The following is a 19,693-nucleotide window of genomic DNA, read 5'->3' as shown; positions in this document are numbered from 1 at the left end:
GGGGAAAAGATACAAAGTCTAGGCTCATTGGTTCCTAGGTACCCAGTCTGCACAAACTCATCGACTCATTGCTCCGACCCCAGCAGCCACATTGGAGAAAAGGCTGGGAGCCAGGTGTGGTAGTCCAGGCCTGCAATTCTAGGTGGGGAAGGCAAAAGAATGGAGGGATAAGGGATAAGGATCTTCTATGGCCATAGGTGAGTTAAGTGAGCCTGTGCCACATGAAATCACAGACACATAGGTGTCATATCTATGGAAAGAGGAGGGAGATTGAGAGAAGCTGAGGCTGTTGAGGGCAGTGAGCGAGGGTGAAACAACCAGAAGAGAAGAAGAAGGTACACCCTACTAGATCCGCACTGCCGTCTATGAAATTTTAAAACATGCAGTGAGTTGTGGAAAGATTCCCATCTAAAGCCCCCAGGGGATGTGAAGCACATTTCGGAAGGCTCCGTAGAATCGCACCACAAAGTAAACACAAACCAACCAACCAGAAACCTTCAGCTCAGACTGACTTTACATCATTCATGCCAAGCTGCTGACAGCTTCCTTCATTGTCCATCAAAAAACTCCATGAAGAATGACAGTTACATGGCAGCCACACAATATTTTGGGGGTAGGGAAGTATAATAGAGAAATCATATAAAAACTATTCATTATGGGGCCAGGAGGTGGCTTGGTTGGTAAAGCACATGTTGAACCAGCATAAAGGCCTGGATTAGGTTCCCAGCACCCACATAAAGAACTGGGCAGAGCGACACACGCCCACCTGTAAGCATGACCCAGGAAGACAGAAACCAGGATCCCTCAGGCTTGCTGGCCAGCTAAGCCCGTCAAGGACACTTGTCTGTAAATATAAAGACATGCTTACCTTTAGCCTCTACGTGCTGTGCATACATGTATGCACACACACATTTGTTGCATTTTACTATAAATTCATACATTGAAAAACTTATCCACCCCCATGACAGTTAAACAGACTACACTACATCTCTGTGCCTGCCACTGACGTCAAGATCCCACGCGTGCGCATGCGCTCTCCCTCCCTCCCTCTCCCACTCCTTCTCCCTCTCCCTCTCTCCTCTCTCCTCTCCTCCCTCCCTCTCTCTCTCCTCTCCCTCCCTCTCTCTCTCTCTCTCCTCTCCCTCTCCCTCCCTCTCTCACTCTCTCCTCTCTCTCTCGCTCTCTCCCTCTCCCTCTCTCCTCTCTCACTCTCTCTCATTCTCTCTCACTCTTGTTCTCTCTCGCTCGCTCTCTCTCCTCTCTCCTCTCTCTCTCTCACTCTCTCTTGTTCTCTCTCGCTCTCTCTCCTCTCTCTCTCCTCTCTCTCTCACTCTCTCTTGTTCTCTCTCGCTCGCTCTCTCCTCTCTCTCTTCTCTCTCTCTCACTCTCTCTCTCTCTCTCTCTCTCTCTCTCTTTCTCTCCCACACACACACACACACATACACACACACACTCACTCACCACTCACTCACTCACATGGACCCTGCTTTGCTGAGGTAATGGTCCTCATGCCCCCGTGTTAGTCTTCTACTATTGTAACAAGTAGCCGTAAAATTAATGGTATAAAACAGGACACTTGATCCCCTTACACTTTTTGAGATCAGAATCCTACTGGGCTAACAGTGAGGTGTCAGCAGGACTGGGTTCCTTTAGGACAGTCTAGAAAAGCATCTATCTCCTTGTAATTTCCAGCTTCCAGCACCCACCTTCCTTTCTTGGCTCAAGGCGTTTTCCTCTATCTTAAGATCTAGCAACATCTTCTAGCCTCCTTCTGACTCTGCCTTCCTTACGTAAGATCCCTTGTGATAACCGTGGTCCCACGTGGGCAGCCCAAGATAGTCTGCACACATCAAGCATCTTAATGAAAGAGCTGCAAAGTCCCTTTCCCTCTAAGGGTAACCCATTCAGAGGTCTCTGGGGATTCAGATGTGGGTATTTTTGGATGGACCACTAATCCAGCTACCGTACCATATGAGGAAGTGGTTATCCTACCCGAGTTGGGGCAGCTAAGCTCTGAGAGGTGAAGTGACACTTCAGACCCAGCTCTTTCAGACACCAGACACTGTGGCACCGCTCACTATGGTGCTGATGTTAGAAAAGTGTCATTTGCCTTTGCCTTCAAAAAGAGAAAGAAATCTACCCCAAGTCTACCTGGTGTGTAAACATTTCCTTTCAGCATGAAGCTGCTTGTGATGTTGCCTTGTCTCTCCACTGGCCAGAAATAGGATGCTGATGTTCCCAGAGCCACAGATGACTTTTGTCAAAAAGAATCTAGCCTCTTTGCTTTGAGAAGATGTAGAAGTGGCTTCATTTCCAGCATATGTAAACCCTGCAACATCCCCCAGCCCCCATCCCAAGCAAGCACTTAGTCTACAGCAGTGTCTCTCCACCTCCCTAATGCTGTGGTCCTTCCATGCAGTTCTTCATGTTGTGGTGACCACAGCCACAAAATTATTTCATTGCTACTTCATAACTGTAATGTTGCTACTGTTGTGAACCATAATGTAAATATCTGATAGGCAGGAGATCGGACATGCCACCCCTGTGAAAGATTTGTTCAAGCCCCCAAAAGAGTCACAACCTACAGGTCGAGAACCTCTGGCCTAAAGGGGTCCCTTCTCTCCAGTGTGACTCTGGATGTTCTAGGCAGGAGGGATTGTCACTTAGAAAGAGTGTCAGAGATTTATGAGAGCCTCAAAAGTTCCTACAGATGAGGGGCTTGAGGCCAATCTAGCCTGAAGCCATCATAGTTGATTAATAGCTTTCCCGCCCTCCAGATCTAATCTTAGGAAGGAAAGTAGAGAGAAAGAAACAGGAATCTGAGAGAGCCGTGTTTTACACAAGGCTGTACAATCCATCCAGCACTTCTGCTAACTGTGGGCCCTGGGCACCAAAGAAAGGATTCTCAAGAATCCTGGATGGGATGTCCCAGTTGCCGTCCTCCCAGAATCCACCTGAGCAGATGCTCAGCGTCATGCTGCCCTTATAGTAGTAGCGTCTCCTCCTGTTCAGCAAAGGAAATCACCCTGAGGTACTGAGTAGTCCAGTCAGAACCTGCCTCCGCCCGTCTGAACGTCAAATGGCCTCAGGAGCACATGTCTAGAATCCCTTTATAAATATAATTTAGGTGAGCCTAAGGACTTCTTTTTAAAACCCCAGTGCACTGAGATGGCTCATTCCATGGAAGTTGTAAGGAAGAGACCTCTCAGGTGAACAGCGTCAAGGGACACTGTAGTCACCTACTCCTATGGCCAGCACACCAGGGGATAGTGGCACACTTGCCTTTCAGTTCCTAATTACTGCTGTCCAGAGAACAACCCTATTTAGGAAATAAAAGGTTCATCCTCAATGCAGTACAGGGTCTGTGGTCGGTGCTAAGTCATCCCCTCAATCCTAGATGACCGCTTACGTCTCTAAAGACAACTCTGACCCATGGCATACACTTTGCTCTTTGTGCACCTCTAAAACATTTTAAAAAATCAAAAACTAAAGCAAAGCAAAACAAAACAAAACCCAGCTTTGTCATTCTCTGTTTCATCCACCAGAAACCGATCTTGCCATTGTCTCCAGTCCGGCCACGGCTGAGCTCGTGACTTAGATGTGTTTGTTCCTGCCTTTCTAGGCTTCGATTCTTTTCTATGTAAACCCACAGAACCCTTAAGTTCCTACAACTAGTGCTTCTGTGGTCTTTGTCTGGCTGGAAGCACTATTACTGTATGTTGAATGCAGGTCTGATGCCAGTCCCACGTGCCTCCTCCAAGGTCTTGGTGGGTCTAAACATTATGTCTATAACATTTAATATCATATATCCAGCAATAAATTAAACATTTGAGAAACTATCCTTTATGGAAAACAGGTGTCCTGGGAGTGTGTTCTTTCCATGCCTCTGCTTTGTTTTGCCTGCTTAGAGCATCCCAGCCTTTCCAAAACCTAACTTAATTAGAACATCCACTCCTAGCACAAAATCCCCAACGTAGGTAAATCATACCAATTTGGCCAAATTTGGATAAATTTTACCACAAAGAAAGAGAGAAAGATGAGGATAAATTTTGGAACCCAGAAGAGAAAACACTATTTTGTCCCTTTAATGTTGACATGTGACATCTCTGAATTAGATCTTCAGGTCTCTCTGGATCTAGAGGGATGTGCTCTCCGGTCCTCTGGGAGTGTGTGTCTAATTAAAGTGTAAGGACTATCAGGTCTCCTGATGAGAGTTGCTGACAATTATTCCATGATGTTCTTCTAAATTAGAGTGAGAGATTGGGCAAGGAAACACACAACCATCCTTAGGATGCAGGGAGCTGGCTCATTCTTTTTAAAGGAGGTTTTTCAAAACAGATCTGTTTCTTGCCCCTGGACAGCAGTTACCCCCACTCTTAAGAATGTTAAGAAGCCACCTTTTGTTATAAATCATACACCCGTTGGGCATAATTGTGACTCCGCCTGCCTGCTTGGTCGTTTGAGAAAACAGCTTCCTTCTCCGCAATCCTCCTTGGCTGTTTTTAAAATCTTCCCGACAAGAGCAGACCATTTCGCAGGGTTCACCCTGCAGCAGAGCTCGTCCTTACGAGGCCCCTGCAACTCCCTCTGGCATCTCTTGTTTGCTGTGCTCTGAAAAAAAAAAAATCAATCCTCCTCCTTAGACACTGGCCCAATGGCCGCTCAGTTTCAAAGCTGTGCCTGCCAGACAGGAAGACATCCAGGGCTTCCCCAGGACACAGAGGAAGATGAATTCGTGAGCAGTGTTGCATAAGAAGCTTCACTCTTTGCCTTTGAGTCCCCAAAATAGCACATTAAAGCTTATAATGTATCAGGCTAGAGAGATGGCCCGGGGCCCAGGAGCACTGGTTGCCCTTGCAGAGGACCGCAGTTCAGTTCCAAGACCCCACTGCTCACAGCGGCCTGTAACTCTGGTTTCATGGAATCCAAATGTCCTTTTCTAGCCTCTGTGGGCATTTTCACACATAGTATACACACAAGCACTTTTAAAAGATGGAATCATTTACACGTACAAATTATTCTACATCGTCTAAGACTTAATTTTTAAGTTTTCAAATATTAAGAAATCTTTAATACTCTTCATGTTAGAATAAAAAAACGCCACCCCCAGAAGTATAAAACTTATTAATAATTGGCACGTTTTCTCCTGATTATTTCCTTATAGTCGGCTCCCCTGCCAGCTTTATGCTTCTCAACTCCTGAATTCTAACGCAGTCTCTAACACATGGTATTTCTTCAGTTGTGTCAAACAATGGCTACAAATAGGCTATGTCACCTGGATCTTTCCTTCTCCATCCCAGGACTCGGTAAAGAGCATGTGTGGTCCCCAGTAGAACTTCATCTTGGTAAATCTTGAGTGCTTCCTTAGAGCAGAGCCCCCTACCATTAGCTGAGTCTCCATTCCAGAACCCAGTGGGAAGGGAAAGAACCCCAGGGAAGAACAAGGGGAACCCATCGGTCCTGACAGAGCTGACAGACAGTGTGGGGGACACATTTGCGTTGGAATACAGTTCTCATCCGGAGCTTACCAATATGAGTGGGGCTGAGGGGATGGTTCAGTCAGTTCAGTGCTTACCCTATAAGTACCTGATTCAACCCTGAACCCACGTCTAAAGAGAAAAAAGGTTGACTGACTACACATGTAATTCCAGCACTGGGGAGAGAGACAGGACCAGTGGAGCTCTCTCGGGCTGACTAGAGTAGCCAATGGGAAACTCCAGGTCAATGAGTGACCTTGTTTCACAGTACAAGGTAGATAGTGCCTGAGGAATAAGTATAACTGTCTTCCTGCCTGTGTCCACACACACACATAAGCATGTACATACACCGCCTGCCCCAAGTGAGTGCAGTCTCCACCTTCAGCCGTGTGGACAGGTTTCTGTCATCCCTCCCACCAAACCGCTCTTACTCAGTGAAGTTCAGCCAGGCAGGTCCACAGATGCCCACGATGAGACAGTAGCAATGTCCTAAGATGGCCCCCGTCTTTCTCTAGTGCTTGTCAGATAAAGGTGGTGATTGTTACCGCAAACATTAGCTTCTGTCCTGTATTCCAGAAAACAAAACTACAAAGCCTCATTCTTCTTTGTCTTGACAGTAGTTAAGGGTCGAGGAGGAGCCTTCTCTGAAGGCTACCACTAGTTGTGCCTGAAAGAGAAGGTGAGGAAGTGGGATGTGCTTTCTTCCTGTATCCCACAGTGCAGCACGAAATACACACTGCGGTAGTTGTATTCATGTTCAATGTGAATTAAAGCTGCTTTGGCTAAACCAGGAGGTGATCTGGGGAAGCAGGACCAGAAAGACGATTCATGTGTTAAAAAGTAGTTATAAATATCTATTTAGCTCAGAGTCGGATGATTTAATGGGGTTTGATGATTGATATCAAATGCTTGCAGGACTGGTGGTCTGTTTCATTTGGCCCTGGATAGTACCTGGGGAGAGGAGCCCAAAATGAGTTGTATCCATGTCATAAAATCAATAACACCAAACACAAGGTGCTGGCCGGGGATTCGTTCTCTGGGGGACTTCACAGGAAGTTTGATGGTTCCTCCTCAGACGTTTCTAAGTGTCTAGCCACCAAGACTACGACAGTGTAAAATTATTATAAACTGTCCGCATACCCTGTAGACAGCTGACCAAACACAAGTGCCCGTGGGAGAACCCTGGAGGGAGGATCGCCTGTTAGTCTGACTGGAATTGGGTGGAAATTATCTTTTCTCCCTCCTCTAATGTGTTTGGAAAGTTCTCATAGCAAGGTAGGTTTGATTTCGTGTGCTTTGTTTTGCTTCATTTTACTTGGGGGAAAGTGGGGTCAGATCCCATCTGGTGGGCATGAAAGGTCACAGGTCAAACACAGAGATGAAAGGTTGCTGACCTCTCTCTCTGGCTAGAGGGCAAGTTTAAGAGTAAAGAAAATATGGATAGGCAATCAATTAATCCACATAAAAATAGGGGGGGAAAAGCACATCTCATTGCCTAGTTATTAGTCCCAGGAATATACATGTCTACACTCAGCCTCACTAAAAATAAAAAGGGGGTGTGGCCTCATGATAGGTTTGGATCTGATCCTCAGACTGTGGGTCTAGAGCACATCTCTCTAAGGGTGGGCAGATCACTGGAGATTCAATATATTCCAAACATCATCTTTCCTTAATTTTTAAGGCACTATGCAGTTAATGGATTAATTGTCCCATCTGGTGAAAGATACCTTTTAAAGCAAATTCTTCTGAATTAAAAATAGTTTTCTGACATAAATACAGTGGCAAATGTCTTCTCAAACTAAAAAGAGTTGGCTCTGTAGTTATTTTTCAAGACTTTTCGGTAAGCTAAGAGGTTAGTTTCCTTTTAAGCAAATAATGTGGGGGCCAATGAGACAGCTCAGCAGATACAGGCCTCTCCCACCAACTATTATGGTATGGGTTCAGTCCCTAGACCCATATACACTTATCACACACACACACACACACACACACATACACACTCACACATTCGCGTGTGCGTAAATAGATCTGAATTATGATAACTTTTAATTTATTATATCTGAGCAAAGAAATGGTCATACATGCCACATCACCCAAACTATACACATTTTAAATAGGAGTCAATATATTCTTATTATTGGGGATATAAAACTTTAGCCTCATACTCTTTTCTCTGATATTTTGTTTATTAAAAAAATCAAATCTTCCCTCAGGGATAAGACTTTATAAAGCCTGGAAAACTAACATTAAATACTGGAAGTTCAGAAATGAAAATGAGATTGCTTCCTTGCTGTATTAAAACGTGTGGTATCCCTTCTTATAAGGTCTCCAGATACATATGTACATACACACACACACACACACACACACACACACAAGCACACAGCATGCACGTACACACACACATTTGCTTGGATCCACACAGTGTAGCATTTTAATCAGAAAGGGTTATGTACAAAGACAAGGGCTAACAAGACAAAACAAGCCCCAATAACATCCTCTGGTCACTAAAACAAAATTACCTTTTCATACCAAAATGTTTCCTTGGGAGTCCAGACCCTGAACTGACATCTGTGCTTCTTGAATTTTCACTATTAAACCGAGCTTTACTGGGCAACAGCTGTGACCAAGTCCTCACCTTAGTACATTGATGACCGGCACGGCAGACACCTCACACCTGTGACCCTTCCCTCCGCCCACATTCTGTTCATTACTAGAGAACTCGGGTGAGTTAGACAGTGTCCATGGAACATGAGACTACTGCAGAAACAGAGAGGTCTTTTCCCAAGTTGCGTGTCCATCTAGAAATGGGGGGGAGGGGTACTAGTAGAGAAAAAGAAAACTATCCAGTGGTTTCTAAAAGTTATCATCTCCAAGTTAGAAACCCTTCAAGAAACCAATGTTAAATGCACAGTAGTTTGTGGAATAGCTGAAGTAAAAGGAAATGTTGATTTTTCTCATCGATGCGTAAAAGATACCTGTAAGTCTCACTCAACATATTTCACTCAACAAAAGAAAACTCCCTTCATGCTTTTCTATTACTAAAAGTTACAGTAAAATATAAAATGATTGCCAGTGGTGCTGGAATGGTTGTCTGGTCTGGGGTGTGGACCCTGGGAATTCCCAGCCTCAGACTTACTGCTTTGCTAATACCTGTGGGTGGCGCCTCAGGGCTGATGAAGCTTTGTGTGAATGCTTGCTTAGTCTTTGGGAACCTGGCACGGGCAGCCAGCAGATTTCTGATCTCTGGTTTGCATTGATCTTACATTTAGACACAGATTCAGAAGAACAGACCCTCCCTTTTCCAGTGCCTTCGGAAAGATTGCCGCTCCGTAGAATGAGTCCTTTCTCCTCCACCCTTAATCTACAACCCAGCTTCCCCGGGAGATCCTACTTTGATTTCCGGTCCTCACCCCACCAGCTGAGCTTGCATTCTTCTTTACAGTCTCTCAATGCACCGGGTGAGCTGAGCTGTCAGATCTTTCTCTTCATCTCTGTGTCTTGGAGGCATCTCTGAAACGCCTGTGTTGTTCTTACCATTCGTGTGCGTGGTGACGGGGTGACCCACATCTGTGTCTGTGGCTTCCAGTGTGAAGAGCATCTGGCTGAGGGAGCTTCCTGCCTGGTGTTCTTGTTTGTATGGTGGAACAACCCATCCCAGAGCTGTGGTCCATGTGTGACGGTGTTGGGATGGGAGGTAGGAAGCTGTTCTTTTGGCCTCCGCTGGTACCACCATGGAAAGCTGGCTCTTCATCACAAGCAGCAGCATAGCACGGCACAGGGACCAGCTAAGTAGAGGCTATGGCAGTAGTGTGGAGGTTTATAACCTTCTGTATCCAGGAGACCAGCTGTGTCTGGGACACTGGATCAGTGCATCCAGCCTGGAGTGGTCTGATTAAACATAGACTCAAGAGATCTTTACCAATAAAAATACAAAACTAAAAGCAAAAGCATGCCTGACAGCAGAATTCATCCTTCAGAGCAGGAAAAGCAAAAGCCCGCAGTGCATGTACTGATAGAACTGCAGGCTTACAGCAGATCACTTTCCCAGCAAAGGGCGGGGACCACTGGTAGCCAAATTAGAAACCATTCAGTCGTGATACGTATAGCCAACGATACTATAGTCAAAATATGCGGCCCCAGGAAAAATATGCGGTTGCTCACAGCCAAGATGTAACAGGGCTTATGGTTGACTCCTGGGAAGCTAGACTCATGTTACTTTGCAGTAAGCTTTGTCTAGCAAACAGAATCTTCGAATTCCTAAAATGCAGACCTGTTGGATCTCTTCAGGGCTATATTGTAATCATGGACACACGATGCACATCTCACGTTTCCGAGCGTTTCTTTTGGGTTTTATTTTATTCCTTTGGCTCATCCCACATCCCGGAATGAAGAAGGCCACAGCATGTCAGTGCAAAAAGGATGCGGGGACTTCAAGCTCCCTTGAAAAGTGACATTTTTTTTCCTTGTGTTTTCCGTTTCTTCTTGTTTCTCTGTGCACTCCTGGCTTCTCCACATGCTTTGTTATGGAGCCCTCTGCTTGTCTCTAATGTATGGAAATGCTGTTACAGTCTTTGTAATGTATATTGTCTCGAGAATAAAATGAAATGGAATGTGGGGTCTGGGTGTTGGCAGGTGTATTGAATAGCCTGGTTCTAGTTGTATCATTGAATCTTAAATGTACGATGTTGTGTTAAAATTAATGGGAAAAGAGTTCAGAATGTTTGTTTTGTTTTTTTTTTAAAGACTCCAAAAGGCATGATTCATTTTTAAAAAAATCTTGAAAGCCCTATTCAGATTCCACAAATTTACTTCCAAACCTGAATATGGAATTTGGTTTTAAAATTTTTTACATTCCATACTTACTGGGCCCCTATTATTCATACAGAGGAAGCAAAAAGACACTTGGCAGAAATTAAACATAAAATCAACCATGAGCTGGAAGAAAGTGGATGGATCCCAGGATAAAGAAAGCTAAGCAAGAAGGTAGTGCTAACGGTTAAGTCTGTTAACTCGGCCCTCTCCTATAGCAAGTTACCTTCTTAACTCTCGTAAAACCCTACCAAGTCAGTACCTTGTCCTTTCTATGGTTTTAGAAATGAACTTGTAAAGACAATATTAAATTTGGAAACAAAACAAAACAACATGATTCTTTTCCCCCAAAGACTCACATTTCCTGGAGCAGTCCCAGCATGACTCAGAAATTGTAGGCCATGCACCTGAGGACACTCTGAGTCCGAATCATTCTCCTCTGCCTTGATCCAGTGTCTCATCAGAAGGGTGGCCAGCTTTACTGGGAAGAGGAGAGTAGAAAAAGCCTCCCCAAGTTGACTCCTGAGCTCCAAGCCCATATTCTACCCCTACACCAGCCTTCCTCCCCATCCCTCAGGTGAGAATAGGTGCTGTAGCCAAGCAAGTTAAGAAGGAAAGTAAATATCTTCCTTTTTCTAACACTCAGGCCATGCCACTGTTGACTGTGAGGTGTCTTTTCCTAGGTTCCACTCTTCTTCCTCTGTGGACCATTTGCCTTAGGCTCATTCCAACAAACCAAGGGCACATCAGTAAACTGTTGGCACAGAGCAGGCCTATCCCTCCCTGGTGATTTCTTCCACTTCTATTGGGCAAGTTTGTCCTCATCTTTAGAAGAGTTGATCTCCTCAGCTTGCAAGTGTTACTGCACAGAGTTAAGCCAGGAAGAAAATAAAACGCAAGCCGCAGCATTTACAGTCCACAGGACAAAGCTTCTGTCAATATGTGAAAGGACGACCTTTGTGTTTGGAAAGAATGCAAAAGCAATTTATATCCAGAAAAGAAAATGAGCATTTAAAAGGGCTTTGGTTTTGTTTTGTTTTTCTTTTTTCATGAATCAGGCCTTTGGAGACTATATTCGGTTGGTGCTTTCTAAACAAATGCAAATAATATTTATTGACCGGGTTGTCACTTCATAGCCTTGATGTTTAGTATCTTTTTATAGGCTGCAATTTTGAGACACAATCTGCATCTTACTCTCAATTAGGCAAGTATACCTACTGTAATTGTTACCTTCTGCCTATGTGACCGTGATGTTCAATTTCCTTTGCAAAATAAATGGTGGCTTTTGTCATGTCAATAAAATTCTCCAAACGTCATTCTAACTCCATTATAACCGTTTTCAATTTCTTAGAAAAATGCCCGTCTTTTTTTTTTTTTTAACGTATGCCTCAACCCCATCCCCTTTCCTTCTGCATCAGTGCAAACCACTCTTTCTGAGCGGTACATGTCAGTAGAGGCCCAAGCAGGCCTGCTGGTGTTGTGTATGCAATGTTCTCAATGGAGTCCTTGCGGGTATTGTCTATCAAGAGAAACAAGCTTTCTTATCAATGTCAACTGTGCTTCCTATTTCTCTCCCCCATGCCTTTCACCGGAATGACAACAGTTGACATTAAAAAGCTGTTGGCAGGTATGGAACACCATTATTCTCTTACAAAAAGCAGAGCTGAAGTGCATGTGCAGTGACTGCGGGCTCAGTAGTCCATCCGCACTCTCACCCCTCAGAGAACAAAGGACTATCCACTGTAGGAAATATGCAGAAGTTGGGGGACAGCACCCAGTGTCCAATCTGCTTCTGCAATGTATATTACGTGCCAGCTTTAGGAGTAACACTTTTCCATAAATTATAAGAGAAGCAACCCGCCCTACATCCAGGTCACCGCTGCACAAGAAAACTAGTTTATGTTGCTTTGTAGCCTCAAGGCTTGCGAGCAGGTACGAGAGCTGACGAAGTTTCCAACACTTCTGCCTAAGGGTATTTCCTGGTTTCACTCAGTGTGTTCTATCCCTCCTCTGTCTAGGATTGTAGATCTAGCCTCCCCACCCCAGGGTTCCACAGGCGTCCTAGTACACCCCTCACCCTTTATGTCTCTGGTGCACTATCCTGCCAGTCACCAGGTGAAGGGACTTGATGGCACTTCAGTCCCGGATCAGCTGGTTTGGAAGTGCAGTCTGAGCCAGGTAACCTCTGCTGGATCGGTCGTGTGTCCTCTGTCTGTTCCTGGTGCAGAGTATCAACTCCCAGGACGTGCCCCCCCCCATCTGCTTACTTACGGTGACTCTGGCCCCAGATCCTTCCTTCCTGCATGGCAGCATGAGAACGCGACACTGTGTGCCACAGTGCCCGGAGGCATTCTGCAGTGCCAAGGCATTACTAATAACTCACTCCCCGTCTGTCGTCCCCAGTGGCGTGGTTTGCGTTTGACCCCGGCTCGGCACACTCTGACATCATCTTCTCCAATGACAACCTGACAGTGACATGCAGTAGCTACGATGACCGGGTGGTGCTGGGGAAAACTGGCTTCTCCAAGGGCGTCCACTACTGGGAGCTGACCATAGATCGCTATGACAACCACCCTGATCCAGCATTTGGCGTGGCTCGCATCGATGTGATGAAGGATATGATGTTAGGAAAGGACGACAAGGCTTGGGCAATGTATGTGGACAATAACCGGAGCTGGTTCATGCACAACAACTCGCACACCAACAGGTACCCTGCAGCCCCACGCCAAGCCTTCTTCATGGTGGCTTGGGTTGAAGAGGAAGAGCCTAGTCGATAGCCTATTATAGAGACAGCATTAGGAAACAGAGCAGATGATCTCTACTGAGTAGGAGGTCCTGTAGTCTCTTAGCTCAGTCCATTCTACTGTTTTCCACAATGCATAAAGATAGAGTTGTTCTCCTCCCGCTTGGCCCTTCATTGTTAAATTCCACTCAGGTCACAAAAGACATCCCTGGGCCTGTCTTTTATAGACAAACCACCCAAGATTGGAAAACCCAGACCTAGGACTTAACCACAAAAGTGTTTGGGGCCAAGGTACTTCAATTTTTTTTTCTGAATTCTGGTTTGTCAATTCTCCAAATTCATATAATAATATGTTTCCATGCAGGAGAGGTCTGAAGACTACATGAGATGAGATTTGCAAAAATGTCTCCCGTTGGAAGTGCCTGGAAATGGAAGCCATTCTTGTTACTATCATTATCAGCAATACCGCTTCTCAGAATAGAAGCCATTAACTAAACTTGGTGTTAGAGATGCCAGTCCGGAGAGCTCTAAATGAGAAGGATTTGCTTGTTAGTGTGAGAATTAGAGCACCCAGTCTGCTGAAGGGAGAATAGTATCTCCTTAAGCAATGCCCTCTATCAACAAGATATTGACAATTTTAATTCAATATACCCTATAATCTCCCTTTCAATTTGTGGTCTCTTCAGTGGATTTCACTCATCATTTCTGGAGCCAAAGGTGTCTTTTGATGACACTGGTCTGTCTTAATCACCCTCAGGATACATTTCTCTTTGGTGTCTCTGGAAAAAAATTAGTTATGTTCAGTGAAATCAGAGGGAAAGCAGGCCCAGCAAGGGCAGAATAATGACCTCACTCTCTCAGCCTCTCCTGTCAGATCACCACTGATGCTTTGCTAACCAGTAGACTCCTAGAGCTTCCCGGTCCTCGGACATTCTCTGTCCTGTTCCATTCGGTCTGTCTTAGTGGCTATCCCTTGAACTGAGCACCCAAAGCAATTTATCTTGGTATCGAATCCAAGTGGCTACAGAGAGCAATTATCTTCAGCGATCCATACCAGGGGAGACTCCGTTACTCGGTCCCTGATACCATGACCCAAACATCCCTGATTCCATCACCTGTACACTTGTGTTTAGCCCCTTGACTCCAGAGTGGTGGGATAAACAATAGTAACACCATCACACGATGCAGAACAGCACATTTCAGAAGCCGAACACATCTCCTTGCATGCAAACTGAATGTGGCTTGTGCTGTCGCTGACAAACTTGTATATAGCAAGATGTAGTCCTTAAGCCCGTCCGTGGCGGTGTCCAGTCTGTCTTCTGCATGCAGGAGAAAGGAGTGGTGTTTCTAAATGTCTGTGCTCTGCTGAGATGGAATTCTGTTTTGCTAGACCTCACACTAAGGAGAGGAGACAGACCGGGCTGGCTGTCTCTGTGCAGTCATCACTTGCATCAGAAGACACGGTTCTTTGTAAGATGATGTTTGTACTTGGGTTGGAAATCACAAATTCCCTGCAGCATAATTATGTCTCAGGGAAGCATCTCGCCCAGTGCTGTCACTTTACAGAGAGAACCTAATGTCTTCATTCAAAGTCAATGTGCTGAAAGATTAGCGTCGTTCCGGAGTGAGCTTCACTGCCTCGTGGGAAGCAGAAGGCTCGGAGTCCAGTATCTCATCATATATGCTCTGGGCTTGACCTAAGTGCTTCTTTATTGTGACTTTCCAGTTAAATCATTTTGTATGAAATGCTGCTGAAGTCGTACTGTACATGCTAAGTGCACAGCATAGCTAGTGCACCGTGGGAGCTTAAAGGCTGTTTGGGCCCAGTCTTTGGTATCGTCTGCTACTGCAGCTCAGTAGCAGAAAGTCATTGATAACAATTCTCTCTCAGCAAGGCACAGTAAACAAGGGACTGTCATGAGGGGTGGCTGTCTCTGCGGGGGGGGGGTGGGAATTTGGGAGAGCAAAGCATCTAAATCATATGTTATTGTGGGAAGCACAGACACACAGAATATAAATACCACATAGTATATCTAAGGCTTTAAGGTTTTCGTATGAAAAGGGTTACTTAGAGCAAAAATGTGTTTTTAAGAAGCTGACAAAAGTGGAGTGGGGGTGTAAGGAGGTTACACTGGGCCTGGTGGGACAGGCCTATAGTCCCATCTTCTGGGAAGGCAGGAAGACTGCAAGTTTAAAGCTTGCCCGGGCTATCATGGAAGTCCGAGGCCAGCCTGGTCAATTTGGTAAGACCCTGTCTCAAAATAAAAAGTAAAAAAGAAAAAGGTCTGGGGTAAAACCCAGTGACAGAGCACTGGCCTACCACACGCTAAAGGCAACCCCCAGTGCCAGAAAGCAAAGGGGAAACGCAGCAAAGGGGAAACGCAGCATGGTTCATGGAGCTGCAAGCAGGAGATGCAAAATGAAAGCAAGCGGATGAGACTCCACTTTCCTTTTCCCACAGAACTGAAGGAGGGATCACAAAAGGGGCCACTATCGGGGTCCTCCTCGACTTAAACAGAAAGACATTAACGTTTTTCGTCAACAATGAACAGCAAGGCCCCATAGCCTTTGAGAATGTGGAGGGCCTGTTCTTTCCTGCCGTCAGCCTGAACAGGAATGTACAGGTAAGCGCCTGTCCCCAGGTCTAAGGGCTTGCTCAGGCTGCTGCTTCAAAGTCTGCCCCTCCCCCAACCCCCAGCTCTAAGAGGGAAGCTGGTACAAGGCCCAGAGTGAGACACACTACAGACTCCTTCCCACGTGGCTGCCACAGTCTAGTTAGCCACCCATGGGAGGCAGAAGCCACCTCTGCCCTATTTACTGTTGGTTTTGTCTCTAAGGGCTACTGAGATAACACCTACCCGGCAGGCACCAGGAATGCCTGAGAAGAGCAAACATTAGACACTTCTCGGCAGCTGCTTCTCATCCTTCACTCTGCATTGTGCTGCGGGCTGGGAAGCAGCAGCCCTGCCTGTGAATTAGATAGCTGCAGTTCCCCATAGATTCAGAACAGGTCCTTCCCTGACTCAACAGACAGCTGCAGGGATCCTTTAACCCGCCAGGCTCCACTGTAAACATTTGCTATCTATCGGTGGGAGAGGAAAGCAGATACAAATCTTACCTTCCTGAAGTTGTGTGCTAGCCACAGACGATAATCTATGTCCACGGGGTGTTATTTATAAGGGACGTTAGAGGGTCCGAGTATGGTAAAGGGGTCCACGGTGCTGGGGATATGCTAAATAAATAGCCTTAAGCAGGGTGGTCAGTCAGCCGGTCTTCGGCTGTTTATCTGAGTCCTGCAGGAGGGAAGGTAGCAGGCTGTGTAGATTTCCAAACAGAAGGCACAGCCCAGACTTAGACTTTTCTAAGGCACGAGCGGTTTTGGGTGGGCAGAGAGTGGTAAAGAGGCTAGTGGGCGAGGGCAGGGAGCAGACAGAGGGGCCTTCAGAATATGCAAGGACTGTGGGTGACGTCCTGCCAACCACTGTTAGAATCCAGGGCTTCACTGCCCTCCTGACTGGGCCTCTTATTACTCCATATAAACCTCACTAACCTTAGAATGGGACTTGAGAATCAAAACACTGTAGAGAGTTCGTGCCCTAGCTACAGCCACGGTCTTTAAAACTCTCTTAAATTGATTACTGTCTATGAGCAGATGTAGGAAAACTGCATACAATCTGAGACATCTGCTTTCCAGCATTGTGGGATTGATTGTCTGAGGGGCTGGAATTTAATTCTCCAGAGGCCAGCATGCACATCAGAAGACAGAAATCCTTAAATACCTGTAGAAGGCAACCTAAGGAAAGCCTGCTTCAAAGTTTTCCACCGTTTCAGCCATCTCCCTTCCAAAGACTATCATACTGATCGTGCTTCATGAATTTTAAGGATATTCTAGTGCCTTTAGACAAAGACTCTTGATGGGTGGTGGTACAGACGAGAAGGGAGAAATGCCATGTTTATGAAATGCTTCTAGTGTTTCCTCATAACTCTCCACCATAGTCTGAGGTTGACTAGAAATCGTCAAAATAGTGTGAGTGCCCATATTTCTCCCCTCTATAAAATCTTTCATGAAATCATAGAGAGAATTGAGTACATTGAAACTCGTGGACAAGCTAATCTGGCCTCTGTCCCATAGACTTAACAGTGATCACTGTGTGTAGGCAAAAGGCTTCACTACCTGCAAATGAGTGCCCTGCCTTCAGCCATAAGAAACTCAGTCCCCAAAACCTTTTAAAAAATGTGGAGACTCCTGGGTTTGGAAGTCCACCATGGCGGCCAGGCTTTTATCGCAGCTAGGATCCTGCTAGAAGATAATGTCTTTTAGGATAAATGTTCAAGAGAAGTGAACCAGCTCTTACTGAACTGAGGGCACACAAACCACACTGAGGGACAAGGGTAAAAGGGGTGCCCTGCGTAGCTTATAGTCTCATTCCCCAGGTCACGCTTCACACTGGGCTTCCGGTCCCCGACTTCTACTCCAGCAGAGCTTCCATAGCCTAAGGGTGAGCTGTGGAGGCACTGGCTGTCCCTGAGAAGGACAGCCCAGAGCCTGCAGCCTCAGCAGAGGACACAGAGCCGGTAGAAGAATGAGAACAGCTGGTCCTCAGCAATCTCCACCTTTAGAGCTCCACCCTTTCCCATCAGCCTCTCCGCATCGCTGAACCCAGGCTCCCTTCCTCACCCAGAAACTCTACCCGCGCAGAGGAGCTCTGCAGCCCACCGCTCCCGTGTGTTCCCACTTCCGTGTGTTCTTTTTCTTTAATTTAGTGGGTTTTTGTTGTTGTTTGCTTGTTTGTTTGTTTTTGTTTTAATGTAGGTTGAATTCATTTTGATTCTTTTCTGATTGTGTTTTGGTGACTTACGTACACTACCTGGCACTGTCAAAAGACATTCTCCTGGAAACTTTTTTTCTTAAGCGTTTGGACAAACAAAGGTGTTCTAGGAGAGCAGGTAGGAAAGAAGCCGAATTTAGAGTTTGCCATTTGACTCCTAGAATGTTCTTGCCCTGGTTCTTGTCAAGCAATGTTAGTTCTTCATGGCTACTTCTTGGGAGGTGGGCAGAAGTGCATTTGGCATCCAGAAGTCTTACTACACCCTAAAGCACAAATACATCATCTACACTGGCTCATGGCAGGGTAAGGACCTTCCAGACAGGCTCTAGGTACTGGGAAGACCAGGTGGCCCAATGGTTTGATTCATTTGACTAATACAAGTTTTTAATTAAGAACTACTACGGACCAGGCACTGTTCAAGACACTAGAATGCTGTGTTCATGAACAGTCTGTCTTCCTGGAACTTATATTCTATGTAACAAAGCAACAAATAACGTCAAGTTGTTCTAAGTACCAGAAAGGAGAGGAGTCAAAGGAGGTGTCACTGACAAACCCTCAGACTGACGCTGAACCCACACACTCCAGCCATCACACAGACATGTACCAACCCAGTGCTTTTCCCACCGCACTACCGTAACTAAGGTCTCTGCTGCCACTCACCGCAGAGCCCGTCTTCGGCAGAAATGATGTCACCATTGTTACTCATTAGTGCTGTGCTCAGAACAAGCCTTAAAAGCCAGAATGTTAAAAAACAACATGACCAGAGGACACAGGACCCAGCCACAACCCTGGGCCTCCCGAGTTGCAAACCACAACATTTACATCCTCAGGATAAACATGACATCTCCATGTATACTCTCTGTGCCTGTTGCAAATGAGACTCCATCCGCTCACCGCTGTCACAGCCTGACTTTCTAAAGAAGCTCAAATCGGGTTTGGAACAGCGTAAGTGTGGACATCATTCCTAGCATTGACAGAAGACTAACCAGGCTTACGACTCTTAACGGAGTAGATACCCTTCAGATGCTTCTGTTTGACACGAAGCTTTAGAGAATGTAGGACCTGGGGGCGGGGACTTCTGATTAGTTGTGTAAATACTTTCCACTGAGCCAAGAAACCCATCAGTATAACAGTGACCGACAGAGGTGGGGCGGGACAGCCACAGTGCTTTGGCAAAGAGTAATCTATGTAAATAGCTCATCCTCTGCCCATGTGCTCCCTCTAGATCATCTCTGTCTTTGTGTTTTTCTAGTTAGAACCTAATTTACTGAATGGGTGCTATCCTGTCTATGTCTGTCTCGGGTTCCTGTGACTACAGAACACTCTCGTGGGACTATACTCGTTTGATCTTTGATTGTTCCGATGAGACTCCATGGCTGGGCCGCTAGTTACTCCCTTGATTAAATCCATCCCCCTGGTTAGAGTTCTAGTGACTTATATCAAATAGTTTACACTGAACTACAACTATAGATGCATATAACTGCTGTACTAGGAGAGAAAGGTCATCCTCGGTATGCCAATAAAGCATTTTTATGAGAGGAAAAACTGTCTCTAGAGAAATTCTTTCTAAGCTTGTACACATCTGGGACACAATTCACCTCACCAGGGCAGTATAACGAAGCACGAGTGTAAAGTCCCCAGAGATCTCGAAGGAGCCTGTTCTCCGTCCATTTCCACGAGATCTCGGATCTGCTACTGGGTTGACTTGATATGAAGTGAGCACTTGTGGAGTACTTTGGCATGCCCCTCCGAACACTGAGATTTAACTTGAATAAGCCTAATTCTCAAAGGTCTGCAAACTTGTGCTGCAGAATAAATGATGTCCCTGGCCC

General features: G+C 45.7%; 1 protein-coding gene across 12 annotated transcripts in view; it reads left to right on the top strand.

The window, feature by feature from the left end:
* Trim9 (tripartite motif-containing 9) overlaps positions 1 to 19,406 on the top strand; it is a 99,809-nt gene extending 80,403 nt beyond the window's left edge. For 5 of the 12 annotated variants that reach the window (XM_017593999.3, XM_017593996.3, XM_008764691.3 and 2 more), the window contains 6 exons: positions 8,750 to 8,938; positions 11,452 to 11,493; positions 11,893 to 11,916; positions 12,693 to 12,996; positions 15,494 to 15,656; positions 17,467 to 19,406. In XM_017593999.3, the coding sequence (XP_017449488.1) occupies positions 8,750 to 8,938; positions 11,452 to 11,493; positions 11,893 to 11,916; positions 12,693 to 12,996; positions 15,494 to 15,656; positions 17,467 to 17,529 (785 nt within the window). In that variant the 3' untranslated portion in view covers positions 17,530 to 19,406. 12 annotated transcript variants of the gene reach the window in all.
* Positions 19,407 to 19,693: the final 287 nt, after the last annotated feature.

The sequence above is a fragment of the Rattus norvegicus genome, chromosome 6 (genome assembly GCF_036323735.1).
Source record: "Rattus norvegicus strain BN/NHsdMcwi chromosome 6, GRCr8, whole genome shotgun sequence".
Classification (NCBI taxonomy): domain Eukaryota; kingdom Metazoa; phylum Chordata; class Mammalia; order Rodentia; family Muridae; genus Rattus; species Rattus norvegicus.
The sequence above is the reverse complement of the archived record's forward strand: the minus strand, read 5'-3'. Positions and strand labels throughout refer to the sequence as shown.